Genomic DNA, 26,115 nt, shown 5'->3' with positions numbered 1-26,115 from the left:
ACCTTTTTATAGAGCTTCATAATATTCTATAACATGGACGTACTATGTTATTGTAACATCTATCTATTTTTGTCTCTGGTCCTTTGCTATTACAGTGCCCCGATAAATATTGTGTGTATATCTTTCATTACATAGAAACAGTGTTTTAAAAGAATTAGTTGGAAGTGCTGGTAGATGTTTGGCAAGACAGCCCTTGATTAGATAGTTATCAGTTACATTGGGCCTTAACTTTAGAAATTCTAGGATCTGTTACACAAATAACTTTATAATGATCCATAATTTCTTTGCTTAGCATATGACCCTGGCACTCTTCATTTGCAACAATGTTTCTGTCCAGTGCTACTTCAAAATGATCCACTAAGCTGCAGTCCAGATGGCCAAGCACAGTTAAGGAAGAGCTGCAGTGTAAAACTCAGAGCAGGAACTCTGGAGTCCTGTCCTGCCAGGCTCCTGTGTCAGCACTGCCAATTTTTACCTATATGACAATTTTTACCTTTAGGCCTATATGACATTACACCTTTTCATCTGGAAAGGGGATGGATACAGTGATGGATTCATAGAGCTGTTTTAGAAATTAATTAAGAATAGAACTGGAGAGACGGCTCAAAGGTTAAGAGCACGTGTTCTTGCAGAGAACCTGTTCCATTCCCAGAATGCACATGGTGGCTTGTAACCATCTATAACTCCAACCATTCCAGGGAGTCTGGTGCCTTCTTACCTCTGTGGACACCAGGTATGTACATGGTGCACAGACATACAGACAAATTATTCATATACTTACAATTAAAAACTAAAAAAGCTTACAGAAACTGAGTAAGAAAATGACTTTTGAATAGTTCTTGGTATCTTGGCATGTAATAATTTTTCAATAATACCAAAAGGTATCACTTCAGGTAAGAAATAGATAGACAGGAACTTTCTGGTTAGGTACAAATTCACCCCTGAGCAAGCAGTGACAATTGGTGCTCAGTTTTTTTCCTTTAGTTACCAAGGCAGTATCAAAGCAAAAAACATTTTTTTTTAATCTTTTGCAGTGTTTAAGATGGAATTCACATTCTGGAACATAGTGGGTAAGTGTTCTACGACTGCCTAGAAATTTCCTTTATTTTAAAAAAAAGGTCAAAATACGTATATAAGCATAAAATGTCTTAGTCATTGCCCATTGCTGTGAAGAGACATCATGACCAAGGCAACTCTTATAAAAGGAAGCATTTAATTGAGGTTTCCTTAGAGTTTTAGAAGTTTAGTCTATTATCATCATGGCAGGGAGTATGGTGGCATCTAGGCATGTGTGAGAGCAGTATCTGAGAGCTGCGTCCTGCTCCTTAGGCAGACTGGGGACTGGGCTGACATGGGCTTTTGAAACCTCAAAATCCACCCCTAGTGGCACACTTCTTCCACAAGACCAAACCTATTCCAACAGGGCCACAGCTCTTAACCCTTCTAATCCCTTCAAACACTCCCTGGCCCCCATAGGTTTGTAGTCACGTCATAATGCAAAAATGCATTCAGTCCAATTTCAAAAGTCCCCATAGTATGTAACAGTATCAACACTGTTTAAATGTCCAAAGTCTCTACTGAGACTCATGGCGATCTCCTGAAAAATCAAAAATAAAAAGTAGGTCACATACTTCTAATATACTATGGCACAGAAGATGCTTCACCATTCCAAAAGAGAAAAGGAAGCATAGTGAAGAAATACTGGACCAAAGCAAGATTGAAAATCAGCAGGGCAAACTTCAAATTCTGCATCTCCATGTCTGATGTCAAAGTGCTCTCCAGATCTTCAACTCCTTTTAGCTTTGTTGACTGCAACAGACTTCACTCTTGGGCTGGTTCCACATCCAGTCTGAAGCTTTCCTTGCCAGGTATCCCACAACTCTGGCATCTCTAACATCTTGTGGTCTCCAAGGCAACCCAGGCTTCACCCTCACAGCTTCACTCAGTGGTCTCTCTGGGCCTCCATCAGGGACATCCCTGACACACACCTGGCTTCAGTGGCTTTTCTTAGCCACAGAGGAAGATTACACAATCCATTTCTTGCATCCTTGACTCTAAAGCCAGAACCACATGGCTGAAGCTGCCTAGATCTTCTATTTGCTGGGGCTGGAACATTTTCCTCAGCTTTCTGCTTTCTATGGTTTCTTCACTGCCTAAACTTTTCTTAATTCCTTTTGACAAGCTCAGCTGGGTGGGATCTTCCCCTGAGGCCACTACTCCCTTTGTTCCATTTAGCATCAGGCTTTTCTTTGAACTTTATCTAGAGCACCGGACTTAGCTCTTAGCTCCATTATAAATCCTGGTGCTCCAACTATATATTCTGTATTTCTATCTGCCCCACTTGCTTCTTTTCATTGTAGATCTAAATAAGTGACCACTAGTAACCAGGTGACACAGTTAACACTAGGTTGTCTTGAAATCTCCTCTTCCAAGGCCATTAATCCATTAATTCTTCAATTTTTCTTCCAGGAAATTTTTAGGACAAAGTGGTCACATTCTTTTTCAAAATATTACAAGGATGGACTCTAGGCCACTCATTCTTCCCCTCTGAAACTTCATGAGTGGGTCTCCATCATTCAAATTGTCCTCACCACTGTCTTCCATGTTCCTACAGGATGGCACATTAAGCCCCGCTTAAAATTTCCAGCCACTTTTCTCATCCAAAGTCCCAAAGTCTTCCATATTCCTCCAACAGACGGAATGATTGGGCCTGTCAGAGCAGTACTGCAGTTCATGGTACCAATTTCTGCCTTACATTTGTCATATCAGCCCATTCTTATTTAAACCACCACGATGATTAAACCACTGACCAGGATTGGAAGAGAGCACCTTATGCTTACCATATAATTGTCCTCATTCAAATTATTATGTGCCAGAAATTTTGTATGTATTGTCTATTTCATTTTAACAAGGACCCATAAGAATTAGATATCACATTCTTACTTGGGAGAAAAAACTGAGGACCTGAGAAATTAAGTAACATGTATAAAAATGATGTCTGTATCATGTATTTATTAAAACAAGAGATTTTAAAACTGCTATGTATTTTTCCTATGACATCTCACTTTCCTGAGGCAGAACCAGTTTACAGCGAAAGGTTTTAAATGGTTAGAACTGAGACTTTTCTTTGGGGGGTCCCGGAAAAGACCATTTTATCTCTTAGGCATGGTAGGGATAATGGTTACAGTCCATAGACCCTTCAGAGACACACAAGATATATTCCAAAATCCTTTAAAATCATGGGGAAAAACCTGGGTTTGGTGGTGCATTTAACCTCAGCACTTGAGGATGTGGAGGCTGGCAGATCTCTGCAAGTTAGAGGCCAGCTTGATTCACATAGTGAGTTCCAGGAGAGCCAGAGGTATACACTGAAATCTGGTATCGAACCTCACCCCACCCCATCCCTCAAAAAAAATCAGGAGGAAAAAAAAAACCAACTTCTATGCTGAAGAAAACGCCTTGTTATACGTTATTAACATATCCATCCTGTGGCAATGTAATTGTAAAATACAAATTGAACGTAAATGTAAAATAAATAAACCCACATCCAGGTTCTACAAGGCAAAAACACTTAAGACCAAGAAAGTGAAACTGTTGCTTTCACCAAGGTGTCTTGGGCAGTCCGTGGGAGTGGTGGCCAAACAATAAAAATGGCAAGTTTCCCTCTTCCTGTTGCTGGTGTCCACAAAGCAAGGTTAGGCTAGACAAAGATGAAACACAAGACAGAAAGGGCCACCTCCTAGCGACATAATTATACGAGTGGGTTGGTTGGTCAATGTGAGCCACTCTTTCACCTCTGATGGCACGAGGAGAAGCGTCTCTGGGTGTTGGCCAGCCTTGTTCCTGCTAGTCTCCAGTTGGTCAGTAAATGTTAAAGGCAGAAAATACGTGTGTGTCCCAGACACAGGTATACAGAGGCGTCCCAGTGAGAAGCAGTTATGCGTATTAAAAATAGTTAAGTGTTCAACTACGACAATTCTGGACACTGTCAACCCTTAGAAAACAGCGTGCGAACTTGCGCAGTAACTCCGCCGGGAGGCGTGGCACACGACTGCGCTTGCGCAGGTCCCTTTCCCCGCCCCCTTCAGACGTGAGGACCAGTGGGGCGGGCCGAGGGCGAGGCGGGTCTACTCCAGAGGGGCGAACTGAGGAAGGGGCGTGGCTGCCGGGTCGGTCTCCACCACCCTCTTCCGGGCTCCGCTGGCTGCGCGCGCAGCCTCCCCCCTTCTTTTGTGGTCCGGCCCATTGCGAGGGTGACAGGAAACCCTGTGCAGGGAGCGCCGCCATCTTGGGCCAGCCCGAGGAAGATCCTGAGGGAGCCGCAGGAGCAGCCGCCGCCACCACTCGCGACTGTCCGAGTGTCTGCAACCTCAGGCCAGCCCGCCTTCCTACCAGGGCCTCGGCCGACGGGTTCCGGCCGCCCTCCCGCCGCGTCCGCCCTCTGCTTCTTCGTCCTGACGTCCCCCTCCCGTCCGGAAAGCTGCCCAGCCACCAGCAACCCCCCAGGTAACCGAGGCCTTCCGCAGGGGCCACCCGGAGCCGGCCTCCCAGCCCGGCCCTTCCAAGGGGCGGAGGCGAGCCGAGAGGTAGGCGGGCGGCGTCCCTGGCTGGCCCCGCAGGCCGCGGCCAGCCCGGGGGTCGGCGGAGGGCGCCGGCCTGACAGGACTCTGCGGGACGAGCTGTCGCCCGCGCCGCCCCGGCTGGCTCGCGCTCTCCGCCCGCAGCCCCGCTCCGAGGCGTGCGGGGAGGGTGTGTTCCCACCTCATCTGTCCGGCCTGCGGGCCACAACCGCGGCCTCCGCAGGCCCAGGTCTCGCCGCCTTTGCCCGCGGCTGCCGACCACCCCCGCAGTGTTTCCCCACGCGTGTCGCGCCGTCCTGCCACCCACGAGCCCCAGCCGTAGCAGTCCCACCCTACAGGGCCTCATCTTACAAAAGGCAGCGCCTCGGCATCTCGGGCTGGCTCCCGTGTCCTTGGAAGCAACCGCTCTGTAGTCCCGGCTGAGGACGGGGTGTGTGGGACTGTCCGCGAGGTCCTCGGAATCCCTGTAAAGTCCCTGGCCAGCCTGCACGGGTTAGAACCCACACAGCAGCATCTAGAAATAACGAAGGGGAAAAGTTTGGGCATCTCGAGAATTTGAGACAAGATGATGGAATGAGAATGCTAAAACTCCCGTGTGTGCCAGCCACGGGTTTAGGTGTCTTTACACATAGCTTGCTTTTGAGAGTTTTCCGCATTTTTTTTTTTTTTTTTAAATAAGGGGCGGGGGACCGACCGAAGCCAGAAGTTGTCCTGTAGCTAAGTAATGATGGAACACAAACTGGCTTCTCCCCATTCTGGCTGGTATGTTTTGTACTACAGTGCGTTCTTTCCACGAGGGCTGAGACACACACAATACTGAATCGATTCAGAGAAGTGACAACTGAGTTCCATTTTTTTTTCTCAATTCACACTGGGTGATAACTGATAATACCCAAAATTTATCATTATCAGCTGCTGCTCTGGCAAATGCTCCTAGGAGGAGAGGTGGTGAATTTCCTGTTTATGAAGAAAGCTGTACTCTTGGTGGCTGCACAGCCAAGTGTTAGAAACTCTTGGAAAGTTTACTGGTCATGGCATGTTGTTTCAATTACCTTTTATGTAAATGTGATTATCGAGTACACATTTGACCCAGTAATAATGCAGCTCCCTCTTCTCCCTTCCCTTCAGCAAGGAATTTTCTCGGGAATTTTGTGTAACTAGGAAATAGCAGTACCAGAGTACGAATCCAAGGCATTGGGACTCCAAAACAACCTGCATGCTTTAATGCATGGCCAAGTAAAATCGCCCAAACCAGACAGACACTTCCTAGTTATTTAATTGATCCTAACCAAATTAGCCAACCTCCCAGACTCAGTGTCCTTATAAATTGTGCCCACATTTCAGAGTTATTTCAAGGATTAACTAGAATTTAAAGAAAGCTCAGGTTTGGCATGTAAAAGCTTGTAGTTTTGCTAGCCATATAATGGGTGTTTAATTGTTGAGCGAGTACTGTCAAGGTAGTCTCTGGCATAGTCTTACCTGCCCACTTAGTAGTATAGAACCATCAGTATATCACTTCTGACCTGGTTTCCTTATTTGTAAAATTAATTTTTAGGATTAGAGATTGTTTATAAAGTAGAGAGTTTATATTAGGGGCTTGGTAAAATTCTATTTTTCATGTTAAATTTTATATTTGTAAACTTAAGCTTTGCAACAGAGCATGAAAATTTCTTGCAGCCAGTTTTTATAGGTCTTATTTGCATATTCTTAGCAAGATATGTAAGATAAAAATGTTCAAACTATAGCTCTAGAGGTGTTTATGTTGTTAAAAATGTTAGCAAGTGCACCTGGCAAGATGGCTCAGCAGGTAAATTCTTTTGCTGCCGTGCTTGACAACCAGAGTTAGATTCTGGAACCCACCCAGTAGAAGGAGAGAATGGATTTATGCTAGTTATTCTCTCTAATATCTACATGTCTATACGTGCACACACATACAGTCATATACACAAAAATATTTTAAAAGTATGGCAGGAGACAAATTATTATTATTAATAAGAGATACTATATTTTAAACTTTTTAAAGTTTGCAAAGTGAAGCATCAGTATAGTGAGCATTAATACTATATTACTGATCAGTGTCTGCAATGAACAGTCCTGGTCTGTCTACACCGCTCCTCCCATACTCATCTGGATCTCAGACATACCATTAGTAAACTTTTACTAATCTTTTCAAGTGCAGTGAGGTTTATTGTTAAATACTTTTATGGAAATCAGAACACAGATTTGAAGTACTTTATTTCTTATTCATAGCACACTATCATTAGTGGGAAGGTTTTGTCTTTCTCTTTAGACATTGTTAAGCAATCTTCTATTTTACATTCTTTATTTACATTAATTTACACAAAAGTATAACCTTAAATGAGTTTTGAAAATTTGGTCTCAGAAATGGACAGGTTGTTTTCCAAGGTTAAATTTCTGTTATAGAAAGAAAATTGATTGTTTTGATTAGATTGATTATTAGATTAACTATGGAAGTTTTCTGTCCACCTGACTGACATGTGGCATAGCATTCAAGTTCAGGGGCCTCTAAGCAAGGATGAATTTTTAGTTCCATGAAGGTAGAGACAATCTTACTCCCTTTTTTGATTATTGTTAAAACCTTCCATAATGGTTTGTGCTTAGTAGATAAGGGATATTTTCATGTTGTTGGTGTTTAATCACAAAAGTAGTCTTGTCTCCAGTAACAAAATACATACATAAAAAATGAAGAACAACATTAAGACTTTAGGTCACCAGAAGTGTTTAGTGGGTTGCTTTCCCCTTGCTATTGAATTAGTTATGTAAAGATTATGTAGTGATCTGAGGAATAGACTACAATAGCTATCAACAGTGAATGACAGTGTATAAACAAACTCATAGAAGTTAAAATATAAGCCTGAGAAAACGCCTTTTAGTAGGTGCTTTGTTTTTCACTCTGAGGCCTCCACTAGCACCTTTAGAACTAGTCATTTGGGGCTGGAGACATGGTTCTGTGGATAAAAGCCACTGCTCTTATAGATGCCCCAGGTTAGATTGTTAGTATGCACATGGTGGCTCACAACCATCCATAATTTCAGTTTTAGGGGACCTGACACAGAGCATATACTATACATGTAGGCAAAATGTTCATACTCATAAAATACATTTTTAAAAAAAATTAAAACTCATTTATATAATCTTATTCAGGAAGAGATCTGATTTTGTTTGACATGACAATGACTAGCATGCAGTATATGTTTAGTAACCATTTAGATATAGATGTATTGACTCAGGAAGATGTCCATGATTTAATTAACTGAAAAGAACATATTGCATGTTTTATACAATTGGTATGTTCTGTCTTTAAAGCTTATATAACTCCTTAACATAGGTATGTTTCATACTAAGATAAAGTTGACAAATCCTTTGTTAAAGCAACATTAAGGGTGCTTAATATTTAAAACTGGCCACTTGATTACACAGTACAACAATTATCAGTGCTTATAGGTCATTTTGTGGAGGTTTCTTTTGATAGCCAAAGACAGTTATGTGTCCACCTTTTATGTCTTCAATAATTAGTTAAGTAGAGAACATTATATGCTCTTTGGAGTGAGAAGGCTCAAGTTCTAGGTCGGCCATTTACTAACTTTGAACATTGGCTAAGTTAGTGAATTTCTCCAAATCTCAAGTTCTTCAATTTTTTGCATGAAAATATTTACAGAGTTGTAGGAATTAAGAATTGTTTAGGTATTAGTGTTAGTATAAGTAGCACAGATCATTGTATGATTTATTCTCAAATGTTCCTATTGTTACTGTGGATAAATAATCAACATTATCAATTATTTATGGTTGTTTCTTAAATTTGTGTATACTCTAAATGTAATTATTTAATATTTCTTATTCAGAGTGTTAAATTAGAAGCAAAGGAGTGAAAGATCTGTGCCTTAAAGCATCACCTGGAGGAGGCAGGATGGTGCTGTTTGTAAAAGCAAATTTGTGTTGTTAATTGTGCTGGATACAGTATAGACTTGGTCCAAACTGCCTGAGCTAGACACACTGCTTTCCTCTGAGATCATTTCCTCTTCTGTAAAATGAGGAACTTAGTGGTTGTCTTAAAAGGACAGCAGTCAGATGAAGTGCCACTTAGAGTACTGCCTGGTATTTAATTTAGTAAGTGCCCCAAAATGGAAACTATAGCAGTTGTGTTGCTAATTTACAAATTGTTCATGCTTGTTTTCTTAAATCCAGCAGACCCTTTGTTTTTCTTTTAAAAAAATCAAAGGCATTAAAGGAGATCTTATGTCAATTTTATCCAAGTTTTTATTGAAGAAAAAAAATGGAACAAAGGGTGGCACTTCCTGTAATCACAGACTCAAGAGGCTGAGGCAGGAGTATTATAAATGGATGGTGTAGTGAGTCTCTGGCAAGCTAGGATGATATAATGAGACCCTATTTCACAAAACAAAATGGGAAGAAAATGCATTTTAATCACACAAGTTATAGAATATTGCTAAGCTCTTTTTTTTTTTAAATCAGCAGATACTGTACTGTTGAGTGACTTGTGCCTTCATCGTGAACTAACCAGCGTTTCCTGCTCACATCCCCCACCCTCTGCCTTTTTTTGACCTTTGAGCTTTTAAAACAAACTTGCCCTTAAATAACAGAGGAGCATTTTTTCTCTTTCCAAAGCTAGGCAAAAATATTTTGTTCACTTTATCAGTGGCATTCATTGCTTTGTTCAAAAAGGAGCCCCTTGCATATGACTTTGTTTGCTTTTGAGACAATGTCTCATGTAGCTAAGGCTATCCTCAAACTTAACATGTAGCCAAGAATGATCTCAAACTTCTGGACTGATGTTTTTTTCTGAGTGCTAGGTTTCAGGCCTGTGCCACCAGGTCTAGTTTATGTGTGAAGCTGGGTCTTGGTACAAGCTAGTCAAACACTTATCAATTGAGGTACATCCCCAGCATTGTCTCGCTGTTTATGTTTTTAGGGTTATTATTTGTAATTGTAAAAGAAACTTGAACCAAAAAAATTAATGTGGTGAAGTAAAAACAGCATCAGTGTTCATCCTGAAATAGTGATTATTTAGAAAGCAACTATATTAATGCTTATTATTTAAAAAATATCTCAAAACTCATCATTGTAGTTGATACTTTAGAGGATGCCATATGTGACAACTAGCATGTATACAGTTAGCCCAAGTAGAATTGAATTACAATTTCACAGTTGCTCCTAGAACACTTGAAGTTGTTGACTTTGGGACTGTTTAAAGGCCATGATTTTTGGGTGTTGTGTGTTGGGGCTTAAAGCTAGGGCCTTGTACATGCTAAGCATGCATTCAACACTAAGATACACCACAAGCCCTGTAATTTTATTTATCTATTTACTTGTTTGTCACCTGCCCATCCATCCAGCCTTTCATCCATCCATCATCTATCTATATATAACAAGGTCTCTCTGCCTAGCCCTGGTTGTCCTGGAACTCGTTATACAGAGTAGGCTGGCCTCAAACTCCCAGAGATCTGGCTGCCTCTGTCTCCTTAGTGCTGGGTTTTAACATAAGGAAGCAAAGTATGTACACAAAATTTTAGTCAAAAGACGGGAAGAAAATAGGAAAATCAAGGGGAAGAGTGCAAGAGAACTAATTTACAAATGATTACTTTGGAAAGGAGTTTTAGGAATTAAAAACTAATTTGAGGAAAAGAACGTACTGTTTCCATACAGAGGAGAAATTAATACATGTTAGGAATTTAGTAATCTTGAAAATTAGTTAATTCGAGGGTTCCTTCTGCCACTTGTAAGTAACTGGTTCAGAGATCTGGTAAATAATTTAAATCAAGTTTAACCTTGAGGCCAAGTTGTGTGGGCTTTTTTGTTTGTTTGTTTGTTTGTTTGAGACTGGTTTCTCTGTGTCTGTGTAGCCCTGGCTATCCTGAAACTCACTCTGTAGACCAGGTTGGCCTTGAACTGAGCTCCTTCTGCCTCTGCCTCCTGAGTGCTGGGATTAAAGGCATGTGCCACTTCACTGCCTATCTTAAGGCCAAGTTCATTTTAAACTTTGAGTACCAGTAACAGCTGGAAAAGAGGTAAGAGTTACCATGTCTAGGATCCTAGCTGATCCAACTAGAAAAACTCCTCCTGAAAGAACTGGTTAAGGGAGTTTTCTGTGATGTGGAGAACTGATTATAGATGTGTCACAGCATGCTGGGTGCATTGGGAGCAAGGCATGGACTTGTGTTGACTGTTGTCTTTTCAGTAAAATAAGGTGACTATGTAATTATGTTATGTGTTCTTTAGTTTTCTGTATTTAAGGATTTCTTTTTCCTTGATTCTTCACCTATTGCAGGTATTCTGCCTATAGATTCAGTTTTATTATATTGAAAGTTTATTTGAAATACAGCATAAAGTTATCACACAATATTCATTAAAACACTAGAAAGCACACATTTTTGAACAGTTAATAAGTCTTGGTATGTATGATTTTTGTCTTTCCTTAGCTGAAAACTGGTGAAAAATAAGTTCATTAGATTATTATTATCCATATTAGGATGTGTTTCTCTAGAACCTAGCACGGTGTTAGACACATTGAGACACAACTACTCTTACATCTTTAAATATATTATTATTGGTAAGTTTATTTAATGTGTGTGCTTGTTCTCCAAAGAGAGTTAACACATGAAACATTTATACAGCATATGAATTATTTGGGAAGATTATTGTTGAGACATAAGTCTCTGTATTGTCCAGGCTGACCTCAAAATCCTGGATTCAAACAGTCCTTCAGTCTCCTAAGTATCAGCCAGGATTAACATGTGTAATCGTGCTTGTGAGCTTGAAAGTTTAGGAAGGAAATTGAGATTTTTCTTACATTAAGTCTACCTGATGACTAGGGAGTAGGCTGTGATCTTTGGAAGTATCTTTCTATGTAAGCTTTTGGATTTTGTAAGTGTGAGGACAGCTTTATAGCAATTTTTTTCCTAGAATAGTATACAGAACTCGGTTCATGTGTTTTTAATAATTAAATACTGTATTAAGTTGAGCCATATGCAGTTGCTAGTTATGTTCTCCTTTTTAAAATCCATAGGAACAACAGTTGTATGTGATAAAATCTAATTTTGATGTTAGTTTGGTTTGGATTACTGCTTGTTCTAGACTTTAGATTCTTTGCTTAGTATTGATTTAAACTAGAGGAGAAAGTTATTTTTGTATTATGTTAGTGATTACTTTTGATACCATAACTTATTTGATCAGTTAAAAAATTAAAAGGGAGAAGGAACTCCCTTTGTTATATATATTAATTTTTATAACAAATTAGTTAAAGGGAGAAGGAACTATTTAATGATGTTTGACTTTAAATTCATAAAGATTTTCTTCTTTGAAAGAGTTCCAGAATAACTTTTTTTTTTTTTTTTTTTTTTTTTTTTTTTTTTTTTTGATATTTCCTAGAGTAAAACTTTGGAGTGTTTTGAAACAATTTTTTTTTTTTTTTAATTTTTTGGATCACTTGAGAATATTAAAGTAACATTCAAGAGTTTGTGATCAGTTTGGGAATTTTACTGACTTAGATCAAAATTTTCTTTGTGTAGTCAGTGTGTTTTCTTAATATATATGATATTACTTAAAAGATGTGTGTGTGTGTGTGTGTGTGTGTGTGTATGTATGTATGTGTATGAATGTTTGCAGTATATCTGCTCTGCCTTTGGAAAGGGCAGTAGTAATAGGTTTCTATAACTTGTGAACTGTCTTCTGAAGTAACATAGTTTTCTTTGTTTTTAGTGCCACCATGGCAACTGCACCGTACAACTACTCTTACATCTTTAAATATATTATTATTGGTAAGTTTATTTAATGTGTATGCTTGTCCTCCAAAGAGTTATTTAACACATGAAACATTTATACTCAGTACCTAAACATACTGCTGCAGAAGTGCATGCTTTCATTGACTTTAGAACCAAAGTTTTTGATGAAGATACATATCATATGCCTTTTCCATCGTGGCCCTGGGTACTTATCTAGTTTCTGGGCCCCAGTGAAATGATGGTGGTTGTTCTTCAGGGCCACCTTGTTAGTGTTGGGCGTTATAAAATTATTTCCTGCTAGAGCTGAAATATCCCAACGTCATAAAAATTTTCAGGTCCTCTTGAATTCCAAAATAGGTAGAGAACACCAATTCAGAACTGGTTGTGATACACACACACACACACACACACACACACACACACACACACACAGTTTTGTTCTTAAATGTCAAGACCTTGCTCGAATTGTTTTAATGCAGTTATCCATGAATGGTTGTAAATAACAGGTAAAAGTCCGGATGCTGTGCTGAGTTGCAGACCAGTGGAAGAGCTCTTACAAGCTTATCCTGGCTGTGGGCATGTGTTTGATCTCTACAATGGAAAACAAAATACAACAACCTGTAAATAAATTTAAAAAAAGAAAAAAGTTCCTGTCTTTTGCTTTGATGTCAAGTTTATATAGCTTTGTGAGAGGGCATCTATTGTAATGTAGAAGTAAAACAAGTGTAGTGAGCCAAGCTTCCAAATTCTAATTTATTTATTTCTGTTTGTTTTTATAATAGTTCATTTGCATAGACCAATACATGCACTGGGGATACCCACTTGGAAACAGTTCAAATTTTAAAAAAATCTCACCACAATAATTTTTTCATTACAAGTCCTGTTCAACTTGTTGGCTATTTACTAAACAGTAATTTACAGCCAGATGGGATCCTGCTGAAAGTTAGAAGTGCTCAGTTTTTCTTTTGAATTCATAGTAAAGGAAGAAGATGCAGGTACTCCAAGTGTTGGGAAACTTGTGATCTATATGATATGCTGCTGTGCAGCAGTCGTTGTATATGATTATACGTGTAAAAATTGAGAAATATAATTGCCATCTGAAACATCTTCTTTTTTTAAACAGGGGATATGGGAGTAGGAAAATCTTGCTTGCTTCACCAATTTACAGAAAAAAAGTGTAAGTTCAATATGAAAGGTAAAAAAGATGAGTAGCTTACTTTGTTGTCACATTCTCTACATTTTAAAAGGCACTGTTTTTAGTGTATTTTATGCATTTCATTATTATCTGTCTATATTTACACTTGGGTTTTTAAAGTGCCATGATTATTTTTCTAGTTTGTTTTAAAAGATTTATTTTTTAAAGATTTATTTTTAAGTGTATGTATTTGTGTGTGTGCTTGTAGAGTTATATACATGTGAGTGCAAGTGCCCTTAGAGGCCAGAAACAGCAGATCCTCAGGAGTTGGAGTGAGTTACAGGTGGTTGTGAGCCAACTGGATGTGCTGCTGGAAACCAAACTTGGGTCTTCTGCAAGATCAGTACATACTTTAAACTGCTGAATCGTTTCTCCAGACTCAAGGGCCATAGATTTTTTAATAGGTGCAGATAAAATCCAGTATTATTGCCAGTTAATTTTTTTTTAAATTCATGATGTATGATTCACCTTGGTTCTTCTTATTTCTTTGTTTGTTTACTTATAAACAAATAAATAAAGACAGGGTCTCACTGTGTAGCTCTGGCTGACCTGGAGTTGATTATGTAGACTAAATTGTCCTCACTCAAAGAAATCTGCTTCCTGAATGCTGGGATTAAAGATGTGTACCATCATGGCAGGTTGTTTTGATTTGTTTACTTGTTTTGTTTTTTTTGAGACAGGATTTCTGTGTAGCTCTGGGTGTCTTGGTATTCACAGAGATCCACCTGCCTCTGCCTCCAAAGTGCTGGGATTAAACGTGTGTGCCACCACTGCACAGTGTGAATTAATTTTTAAAAGTATAGAATGTTAAATTTAAATAACTCCCCCTTTTTTACTTTAAATATGCATCTCTTTAATCAGCTGTGTGTGAGAGAGAGAGAGAGAGAGAGAGAGAGAGACAGACAGACAGACAGACAGACACACACCAACCATGCATGTAGGTATATATGAATGTGTACATTACTTATGGGTTGGTATACACAGAGGCCAGAAGAGGGTGTTGGATTCTCTGGAGCTGAAAGTTACAGGCAGTTGGGAATTGTTCAGTAGGTGTGCAGGGAGCTAAATTCTGGTCCTCTGGAAGGACAGCAAATAATGTTTTTAACTACCATGACCTCTCTCCACCTCCCCACCCCCAAAATGTATTATCTTGGGAAACATTTCCTCTGTGTGTATCATTTATTCACCATAATTAGTTTTGAAATAATTAATAGGATTCTTTCTGACTTTATCACTGGCTAAAATTTAAAATAACAATTCTTATCATGGGTGGTGGAGAAAGAAGCCAGTATGTTTTGATTGATAAGCAAAATAAAATTGAGAACACAACATTTTTGTGCTGCTTTCCACACAAGTATTCTAAAATTTGGCTATTTTCTCATCTCTAACAGTTATGGCTGATTGTCCTCACACAATTGGTGTTGAATTTGGTACAAGAATAATTGAAGTTAGTGGCCAAAAAATCAAACTGCAGATTTGGGATACAGCAGGACAAGAGCGGTTCAGAGCTGTTACACGGAGCTACTACAGAGGAGCTGCGGGTGCCCTCATGGTGTATGACATCACCAGGTAAGATGGCGTCTGCTCTGGAGTAGACCACTACTTTGGGCAGTATGGTTTCTTTTTTATTGATTTGGGCCTCCTTTAGTTTGTAATTGGATATCTGTAAATTAATTTATTTGGGTTTTATGTTTGTACTCTAAAGCTTGAAAAACTTAAATAACATGCTGATCTTCTTCCCTGGAAGTTGGTTAAAGAAAGACCATGAGATAATGGGGACCTAAAAGAAGAACACAGTCTGGGGAGCTGAATTAGTTGTTTGCAGAGAGGTGGCTTTATGTGAAACTTTCACTTCAGGGAAGGCAAGCCAGTGCTGAGGAATTGTTGTGTTCAATCTGTGTTAAAGTTGACACTGTCTGTCAATAGGAGCAGTGAGGAATGAAATACTTAGTCTCCTTGGAAGCTCGATAGACTGAAACAGATCCTGTGTTCTCCTCTGTAGGCCAGCAAAAGGTTTCTTTTTTGATAAGTTGACTTTTTTTTTTTTTTTTTTTTTTGACATTTTGGTGTTGGTTTATGTATAATGTTTGAGTAATTACTCATTTACTTAAATTCATTTTTCTACCATGGATTGAAGTGACTTAAAACACTGCATCAGGATTCAATTCATGACAACATGGCTCTTTCTGGAAACTCAGAACATTTGACATAAAGTCACAAAACAGGAATATAAAGGTTTGACTTTGGAGCATGTAGCCAAACTGCCACTTATTAGAACTGAACAGTTCTCTGCTGTAAGATAAAAATGAACCAGTTGCCTTTCATCATGATGCAGTGTCAGCCAAAAGCATCCCTAAGAAGAGTTCCTCCTTAGGAGATAGACATACGTGAGTGGGACCAAGTGACAGCTGGAGATTGATATACTGAGAACAAGCTTTATGCTGTTTCATTTTGAAGAGCCAGAGAACCTGAGCCAGGCACAGGAAAGGAGCCCCTTGCTAACTTCTCTGACTTTGAAAACGCTGCCTTTAGAATATTTATAGGGACTGAGTATAATCATATACGTCAAGCCTCAGTACATTCTCAGCAAATAGTAAAGGAAGTCTTAGTTTTCTTCACTGTACCTGGGCAGTTGGTAACATGATCAGTAAATGGTCTTGAGGGGAGACTATAAACTTGTCTGTTGGACAGAACTCTGCCTCATTATGAGTTATTACTGCATTCCTGAACACTTACTGTAATTCAAGGGCCCATACATTACCAATGCACTTAAATAGGATGTGTGCTTAAAATGCAATTTATTTTGCTTTTAAACATATCTTTTAAGTATAGTAATATTGTGGTAAAATGTATGTGTATTCAAGTATATTCAAGCACTTCATATGGAAACAGCAGACATGTCCATCAGCTAAAGGAATGGATACACGTCAGGTGCCATGTTCACACAATGAACTGTTTTTGAGCTGTAAAAAGGAAGACTGATACACACTATATGTAAGTGTAAAGGCCACATGTGATTCTGTATATTTATCTAGAATAGGCAGGAAGATTACAAGGGCATGGCACTTATTGGGCACAAAATTTCTCTTTGTGGGTCCTGTGAATGTTCTAGCATTTGATAGTAGTGATACTAAAAGTAAATTGTAATTTTAAAGGGTTTTTGGTGATTCATTTTCTTTCAGTATTTACTGAAAAAAGTACTTTGGATGTTAGGTTTCTAGGTGACTTTACACAATTCATAGTCACAGGTTGCTGGTAGAGTAATGACACTATTTTCTACCAATTATTTCTGTCAATCCTTAACATTTTGCAACATTAACATTTCCCATCTTAATACTTTTTATCTTTGGCATCAGCTGTAATTGTTACAAGGCACTTTGCCATATTGATAAGGAAGCTTATTATGTCAGTTGTTTTGCCAGTCAGAATGTATTGTGAAGTCAAGAAGTAGAAAGCTGAGCCATCCTAACCCGGAGCCTGTCTGTGTGGATTTATTTGTTGTGTTAGAGTCAACTGGACTAGTGCAGACGACACCAAGCTTTTAAATGTGCTTGGATAAAGTGGAAAAATGCCATAGTCTGATGATTCTCCAGATGCTTTAAGCGCCATGCAAGTAAGAGTTACAAGATAGACGCTTTCTTTCTGGTAGCTGAGGTCTTGAATTTCTAGATGAATGCATTAAATGCTTTTTTAAAAGGCAGTTTTAATCGGTGTATTAACTCAGTGCAGAGTAGTAATCTGGGCATGGTTTCATATGCTGTAATTGTAGCATTTAGGAGGTAGAGGGACGAAGATCACAAGTTGGTGACCAGCCTGGGAAACATAAAAAAAAAAAAAAAGGAAAAAAGACAGTAAAGGAACAATTTAGGAAAGATGAATTATGTACTAATTTAGTATGTCTTTTATTTTTGACTAAAAATCATAACATGAAGGTAGATGCAAAAATATTTTTCCCTTGAGTAAACAGTAAACAGTTTGGTACTGTTTTCCAATTTGTGATTAGAAAATTTAGATAATTTCAAAGAATGTTGGTTTTGACTCTAAACTGCAAATCTTGGTTCTGAATATTCTATGTTCCTTGCTTGCATATTGGGGTGTGTGTGTGTGTGTGTCTGTCTGTATGTGCATGCTTTAAATACTTCTGATATCATTAATATAGTTGGATATTGTGCTATTTAAAAATAATAAGTCTGGCCGGGCGGTGGTGGCGCATGCCTTTAATCCCAGCACTTGGGAGGCAGAGGCAGGTGGATTTCTGAGTTCGAGGCCAGCCTGGTCTACAGAGTGAGTTCCAGGACAGCCAGGGCTACACAGAGAAACCCTGTCTCGAAAAACCAAAAAAAAAAAAAAAAAAAAAAAAAAAAAAAAAAAAAAAAAAAAGAAAAAAAAAGAAAAAAGAAAGGGAAGATGGCTTGAACTACAGAGAGAGACCTTGTTTTAAAACACAAAACAAAGTTTGTCTAGAGTTTATAGCTGTTCTTTGGAGTAGCCATCTTGTCAAAGCAGAAATACACATAGTTGGACCTTTCAATTGAAGTTTTTTTATGTATGTATAGATTTATATGTTTATTTGCTTGTTTGTTTTTGAGACTGTAGTACAAGCCTTAGTATAAGGGATTCACTTAGGGCCATGATGGCTCAGGACTCTTGTGCCCTACCTTAGCCTCTGAATTGCTGGGATTACATGTGTAAGGCACATCACTCCTGGTTCTTTGTCGTTGTTGTTATTCTGAACAAATGGCAATTGTATGTAGAATCAACACATTTTAATTTTAACTTTTGCAGAAGAAGTACATATAACCACTTAAGCAGCTGGTTGACAGACGCAAGGAATCTCACCAATCCAAACACTGTAAGTCAACACCTAAGTATATAGAGATTTAAAATCAGCTAACCCAAACAGGCAAGCCTTGTACTGGGGAGATTTTGTTATTTGGGTTGCTATGAATAAGAGACCGTTCCCTCATTCTCTCACTTACTCATTTATTCGTCGCATTCATATTTTCTTTGATGCTAGAGATCCAGGTCCCATGTACGATAGGCAGATAAACTGACATGAAGCTACATCCCAGCTCCTAGTATTTTTATTTTATTCTCAGGCTAATTGAAGAAAACTCCTAGTTTTGGTTGTTTCCAGCTTTTCTACTTTTATTATACTTTTTATGTTTTGGTCTAAAAAACCACAAAGCTGTGAATGAGGTGATGCTTTCAGTTGGAGTTATTATAATCTGAAATTACAAATTTAAAAAGCTTCTGGATTTAGTTTGTAAAATATTACCATCAGAGGAAACTGGGCAAAACTGTGCAAGGGCTCTTTTTGATTTTTTACAGTTGCATGTGAATTTGTAATTACCTGAATAAAATGCCAACTAAAAGTAAGTATTCTATATACTTCTTAACAAGATGGAAAAGATACTGCGATGTTAAAGGACAGCTATCACGCTAGATTTCACAGTATGCAAAGATAAGCATGTGTCTCTGGTCCTCAGTGGGTTATTATCTAGCAGAGAGAACCTTTATGTTTACAGAGAAGCTATAAAACTACCTGAATAATGAATTAGAAATGTGGTGAATGGTTTAGTGATGGTGACCACAGTCAAGCAGGGCCTTCTGGAGAAGCCTGCTTTACAGGCATCGGTGTCAGTGGGCATCCTGTTATTTTTTTGACAGTGTAATGTGGCCCTGTGAGTTACTAAAGAATTTTAAAAATGCAAGAACAGTGTTTGACGTAGCTTTGTACCTCCTGCACTTAGTAAAAGGCTTGGTCCAGGATGAGTGGGTAAGAGATCTGTTTTGCTAGTGTGGAGCCTAGAGGTTTCATTTTCATTTATACTAAGCTCAATGCTGCTATGCATAGAGACCTATGGATAGATGTTCATAGCAGCTTTATTTGTGGTAACTAAAAACCAAAAGCAGTCCAGCTACCACAGACATGTGAATAGCAAAACAGTTTGGTTGCGTGCATCCCCACTATGGTGAACTATTCAGCCACACTGAAGAAGGAGTTATGGTAACACCATCAGCTCTGATGAATCTTAAGAGAATTTTGCTGAGTCTAAAATGCTTGCATATTGTATCGTTCCATTTACGTATTTCAAAATGACGGTACTGTAGAGAGATAAAGAACTAGTGATCACCAAGGGCTGGTTAGTGATGGGGTAGATGGCTGAGAGAACTGAAGAAACAGCAGTAGCAGTTTCTTGGTGATGATGTTGATAGTTCTGAACCCAGATTGAGGTGACAGCCAGTAACTGTTAGAACACTGCACAGAACCACGGGTGGACACATGAGTTTGAAAAAATGGGTATCTTAGGGTGGTAACTGTACCAGTGTTATTTTTTTGACAGTGTAATGTGGCCCTGTGAGTTACTAAAGAATTTTAAAAATGTTCTTTGAAGCACACTTTATATTACTATGCTTTCTATGAAATTGCCTTTTGTTTTTATGGGGGAAGTATGTATTTTTCATTTGTTAATGTTTTGTGCCACTTTGTTACCAGACTACCTCTTAGAGAGGTAGGCAGTGAAGATTGGAGAGTGATATGTAGTTGGAAAAGAGAAAATACTTCTTTTTGAAGAGGGTGGTGGTAGAGTGGAGTGCTGAAGACTAAAGCCATAGCTGTGTGCCTGCTAGGCAGATGCTCTGCCCACACTCCAGTCTAGAAGACAGTAAGGATTTCTGGATTTGAATGCCAATCTTATAATGACCCTATACTAGGCTTGAATTTTTTTTTTTTAAAGTGCCATTATTTTATTGTTCAAATTCACTGTGAACATTATTTTCCCTTGCCAGTGGTCACTTGCACTTTGAAGAATTTTTTTTATTATACCATTATCTTACATGGAAATAATGATTAGTTATTTATTTAACTTATGGAAATATGATTGGTTCACTGGACTCAAATATTTGAAGTGAAAGAGACAAGTACTAATTTTATGTGGAAAAAAAAGAGTTGGGAAGCACTTTTTTGTTGAAATCATTAATTTCTAACATCTGTGTCTGGTTAAAAGGAACTTGAGCAAGGTAGAAGAGGGCTGATAATCTTTCCCCTTTGTGCTTTAAGTAACAACCAGAGCCCCTTTGTTTTCCAAAGCTGCCTTAACAATTTTACTTGCATAGGTAACTCCAAAGTAGATGCTGGGGTGTGATATTTGTCCCAGGAGTTGAACCTATTGTGTAGTTACCCCATTCCCAGCCTCTTTCACAGACAAACACAGCACGTTTAGACCTCTCCTGAGATAGCTCAGCTAGGACAGTATTGTCTCTAGGTCACAGTTTGCATTCTCTAGGGTTCTAATGCCCTCTTTGCTAACTGTCTTACTTGAATTTAAGGGGAATGTAATTACTGTTACCCTGAATGAATTAAACTAGTGGTTTTCAAGTTTCCTTGGGGTCCCAGAATCTTTTGAGAACCTGAAAACTACAAGCCTTCTCCAGGGAGTGTTCATGGTTACAGTACTTTGCACTTAATTTTAGGGCATTCTTATTAATCTTGCTTATTCTTTTGGCCTAGACCAGATATGAACAAACTGGCTTGTGAACCATATTCACTTAATAAATGACTTTTCTATTTTTAAGGGATTTGTGACAACAATAAAAATAATATTCAGCAAAGCTTGTGTGGGGCCCCGAAATCTGAAATAAACTTTCTCTTCCTTACAGCAGGTTGTCAGCCCTTATGCTCTGTAGTCCAGGGTACTTAGGGCTCATTTTTTTCCTGTCACGACTTTTGTATTTGAAAATCTTAATAGGTATTTTTGTTCTAAGATACCGTTTCTTTTGTTCACAAATTAGGTAATAATTCTCATAGGAAATAAAGCAGATTTGGAAGCACAGAGAGATGTTACCTATGAAGAAGCCAAACAGTTTGCCGAAGAAAACGGTGGGTTTAAGACTTAACTCTATGGGAGTTTAAAGGAAAGGATGTTTAGATCATGCAGGTTATTTGATATATTTTTTTCTAAAAAAAACTTTTGTTCTATTCAGAAATCTCAGTAAGGAAATAAAGTGTTTGTTTCTATGATACATGTTAGTAGTAGTGTAGCCACTGATGACAAGTACAGATCTGCCCTGCACCTCAGACACGCGCTCCTTCATGAGGGCTGGAGTAGGAGTACTGACAGCTGTGGGGCCTACGCACATGGGACTAGAGTGCTCCTGACTCTGCAATGTCCTAATTTTAGTCTGAATTTTATTTTTAGGTTTATTGTTCCTTGAAGCAAGTGCAAAAACGTAAGTATGGCTAAAATGTAGATCATGTTTCAGTTCCATGCAGAGTAGAATCCTGTGCTGTGTAAGTGGATGATGTAGACATGCTGTGAACGGTGCTGTGTAGTGAGGCCATGGGCAGCACCCACGGCAGGTAGAGCGTGAGCAGAAGCCTGTTTCACAGTACAAGAGAATGGGAACCTTTGTTACTTAGAGGGTTGTACCTCATTGTGTCCCCTGGGAACCCAGGTTAATAAAGGAACTGTGCTGACACCTCACAAGTGTTTGACTCTCACAACTGAGGCCGAGTTTGGTATCTTGAACATGCACTTGGCCAACATGTTCACCCAGCACTTAGGGTCACCTTAAAGAATGATTCAAGAACATATATCCTCAGTGGCTAATGGGGTACAGTGAACATTTCCTGATTGCCCTTGGAGTTGAGCACTGACCCCAGCACTCCCAGCCATAGTTCTGTATCACACCAGGCAAGGACAGGCCAACCTGTTCAGTTTTACTTACCTCTGTTGGTAGTCCCAAGAGAACAGAGCTGTGAACATGGTTAAACATGACTATGTCGCCATCACATGATAAAGATAGCATAGTTTTACACATGGCTGTTTATAAAATGATGGAATCCTGGAAGCCTGTTGGTACATTTGGAGAATCTGCTCTCATTTCAGAGTGGCTGTCTCAGTTGTCATGTAATATATTAACAGCACTGCAGTGAGTCAAAGACGTAAATACGCAGACTGATTTTAGAAACAGCTCAGTGCTGGGTTGTGTACTCACCACCAAAAACATTTCCTATGTTGCTTTCTTGGCTCAGTCTTCTGGTAGTTTCTTAGTAGATGGCAGTGGCTAAGTGAAGACATCATGGCAGTTCACTAAGCTTAGCAGGTCAGTGTGAATGCCTTACATTTTCTAGAAAGCTCTGCTTTGTGAATAAAGTTGTTGATTGTCTCTTAGGGGAGAGAATGTAGAAGATGCTTTTCTTGAGGCTGCCAAGAAAATCTATCAGAACATTCAGGATGGAAGCCTGGATCTGAATGCTGCCGAGTCTGGAGTACAACACAAACCCTCAGCCCCACAGGGAGGACGACTAACCAGTGAACCCCAACCCCAGAGAGAAGGCTGTGGCTGCTAGTGACCTCTTTGCTCTGGCCCCTCATTTGACCTTTCACCTCTGTCTGTTGGAAGCAGTACTTTTTACTGCTTCCTTGTCTTCTGTACATCTTACTGGGTTTAATTAAAAAAAGAAAAAAACAACTCTTGTAAAAACAGTTTAACAATACTAAACTGCTAAACAACTAGATGTAATCAGGTTATCAAAGGCAAGTAGAGTAATAAATCTCTCCTGCATGGTAAATCTAGACTTTTCCCCTTTGATTGTCCTTGTGATAGGTTTGTCACCAATATATGATTTAAACTGAGCACTGATGCTGGACCTGATTTTTACCTTCCCTTTTGGCAAGGCTTTGTCTCACTGTACGGTTTAAATTTGATCTTTTCAGCCTTTCTCCCATCTTTCAACTGTTGAGTATGTCTGTTGTAGCCAGTAAGTTCATTGCTGTGAAATGACTTTGGATGGTAGAGAAAAGGGGTCTGCAACTGCTTTTGTTTTAGTTGGGTAAATTCCCTGTTGTAAGGGTGGCATTTTTCTTGATGAGGTTTGCTTCTGTCTTAGCCTTGCACAGGGAAAAATACCCATTTATCTTTTCTTGTGCTTAATTAATAGCTTTATCTTTTTTTTTTAATTTTTACACTATTTTATCCTTTTCTCTTTAACAGAAAGTAAATATGTATAAAATTTGAAGGAACCTAACTAACAATACCTTCTGTGTATATTATTTTAATGAAGAAAATAAATTGATTACTGGCATTGGAACAGTATAAAATACCAGTTTGTACAGTGTGACCTATATGTGACCATGTTACTCTCCCATTTCACACGAGGAAATAGACACAACTGCAGTTCACAAGTAATATGGCTCCACTCCTTGGTGCTGGCAGTGTTTGGGGACAGACATACTGCTGGAAAGAAAGAGCTCCTGGCATCAGCAGAAACACTAGCGGATTCTATTCTATCTTTGCACTGTGGCATACCTGCTGACTTTAACTGTTCTTGTGTAATCAGTGTGCTCACCTGCTTTTCTTTTTTGTAAACATTTTGTGTTACAGGCTGCATTCTTGCCTTACTGTATAGGAAAAGGAAGAAGGCTGGGTTTAATATTGCACATTTTAAGCTTTTATACCTTTATCTTGGAATGGTCAACTTCTGGACCAGATAGCCAGAACCACACGTCTGCTGTTAAGGGATTTTAAATTGTGCATTTTTAACACTACAGTGAAATAATTTAGTATTATCTTTTGTGTTCATAGTATGAGGGGCTATTTTATGTCATGTTGGCATAAATTATTTTGTAAAAGGGAAGGTGTTTCTAAATGTGTGTGCTGACTTAATGTAAGTTACTTCTTTGCACTGTGGTCTGGCCACAGAAAGAACAACACCTTGCAAGAGAAATAGATCTCTAGGCAGCATCTGCTTCCCTGAGTTCTTCCCATCTCTCGGTTAGTTTCTAGCTGAGTTTAAAGTGGCTGGGAATTGAGAGGTCATTGGAAGTGCACGTAGGTAAGCACATTATATAAAATGCTCTCAGCTCAAGGCTGTGTTTAAAATACACATTTTAAATCCCTCTTTACCAGACACTAATGTAAAAGTACATCTTCTGGATTATAAACATGTGGTAGTTCCAGAGTTTTGTATAGTCAATGTTAAATAAAAGCCAAAACTGGAATGTGCAGAAAATAGGATTCTTTTTTTTTTTTTTTTTTTTTCTTTTCTTTTTTTTTTTGTGGATTCACCTTTTTGTCCTTGTTTAACTTAAAGGAATCTTGGAGTAGACTGGTACATTCTGTTAAAGACTTAGAGTGATCCATTTGCTTACACTGTTGTATCACAAGGGATTCGCCCAGGGACCATGACCTGCTGGTGCGTGTATATATTTACAAAACAAAACAAATCACCCATCAGGATATAAGGTAGCAATCACAAAGTAAAGACCGTTGGCTTGTTTAGGTGCAATACCCCAATTCCCAAAGTGACAGTGGGTCTTAATTGTTTTTGTGACAGAAGGATTTATTCAGACTGCTGTACTCTTCATTTGATGTAACAAAATGCTATTATCTAAATATTTGTAAATAAAGTACCTGTATCTAGATTAAATTGAACGTAGTTGCATTATTTTTGAATTGTAAGACTTTTTTTCAGGTGAATATTTGAACTATCAGTTTTTACTACAGCATTATGCTTAATGTATGGTGAAGTGAAGTCTGGATAGCAGTAAAATTACCAATTTTAGCTGAAGTTTAATCCATGTATATTGAATTTTTGAGCCGAGCACATTGGTGGCTAATAGTGTTCTCCCTTTTCTATATGTAGAGCCAAATTCTTTTCGCATGTGTAACCACTGTGTAATAAGTTTGGGAGCTTAAAGAAGCAGATTGTCATGTTGTAACATCTGTGAGCCAGGACTGGGCAGAGTGGATTCATTTTTAACACACAAAGAGCTTGTCATTGTGCAGATGCCTCGTTCTCTGGCTCTCTCACTGCTTTTGCTGTGGAAGAGCCCCTCTGGTGGTACCTCGTACTCCCAACACTGTGAAGCTGTTTTTTCTGAATGAAATGTTTGATGAAATGATGGCTGGAGGGAGTTAGTTGGTGGTGGTCACATGGTACTAGTAAAGGCCATACAAGGTTTTTTTAGATGTCCTCTGGAACTGGCAAGTTTTTGCTGTGTGTATTGGGTCAAACCCAGGACTGGGCACATACTAAGCAAGCATCCCCCAGCTATGGAAAGGTAGTTTTTGAAATCAGTTTTGAAAGGTCAGTTTTGAGAACTGCTTTAAATGTGGCCTTAAAAAATATTTGGTTTAGTTCCCTCACCATAAACAGAAGAGAGCAGGTAATTTCCATTACTATATGTGGTAGCAGAGATGAAGATTTATGTGGGAATGAGAGAATACTTCACCTGCATTAGGCCCTGTTTCCATACTATGTCAGTAGTTGCCATTAGTCCATCTTTTAAACATTTTGCTCAGACAAAGTCAAAGTATAAGAATACAAAAGACAAGTTTTGTGTTGGAAATACATGCCTTCCAGATAATGTGCAGTAAGTGGTGTGACTTCTGTTGTCTCTTGTATGTCTATTATATGTATCCTGTAACTCTAACCGGATAGCTATAGTGAGGGACTGCTGGGCTGTACTGAGCTGACATGCTACAATGCTGACTGGCTCAAAGGGCTCTCTAGTCAACGTAGTCCACGTCATTATGACTGTTGGAGCCACAAAGCTGTGGCAGTTGCTCTTGC

The 26,115-nt window shown here is 38.9% G+C and overlaps 1 protein-coding gene across 1 annotated transcript; it reads left to right on the top strand.

The window, feature by feature from the left end:
- The first annotated feature begins 4,367 nt into the window (after positions 1-4,367).
- On the top strand, positions 4,368-24,969 carry Rab14 (RAB14, member RAS oncogene family). The gene is made up of 8 exons (XM_034494877.2): positions 4,368-4,506; positions 12,318-12,376; positions 13,464-13,517; positions 14,927-15,104; positions 18,321-18,387; positions 21,330-21,417; positions 21,737-21,767; positions 22,713-24,969. Exons 2-8 carry the CDS (start codon positions 12,325-12,327, stop codon positions 22,888-22,890), a joined length of 648 nt encoding a protein of 215 aa, XP_034350768.1. The 5' UTR covers positions 4,368-4,506; positions 12,318-12,324; the 3' UTR covers positions 22,891-24,969.
- Positions 24,970-26,115: the final 1,146 nt, after the last annotated feature.

This window comes from Arvicanthis niloticus, chromosome 2 (assembly GCF_011762505.2).
Source record: "Arvicanthis niloticus isolate mArvNil1 chromosome 2, mArvNil1.pat.X, whole genome shotgun sequence".
Lineage (NCBI taxonomy): Eukaryota > Metazoa > Chordata > Mammalia > Rodentia > Muridae > Arvicanthis > Arvicanthis niloticus.
This window is presented reverse-complemented; position numbering and strand designations above follow the sequence as displayed.

Bases quoted from the DNA above. Each gene is read 5' to 3' on its own strand.
- Rab14 (XM_034494877.2), top strand. From the start codon at position 12,325: ATGGCAACTGCACCGTACAACTACTCTTACATCTTTAAATATATTATT. The intron at 13,518-14,926 runs GTAAGTTCAATA...CATCTCTAACAG, and splicing joins CCAATTTACAGAAAAAAAGT to TTATGGCTGATTGTCCTCAC. The intron at 21,418-21,736 runs GTGGGTTTAAGA...TTTTATTTTTAG, and splicing joins ACAGTTTGCCGAAGAAAACG to GTTTATTGTTCCTTGAAGCA.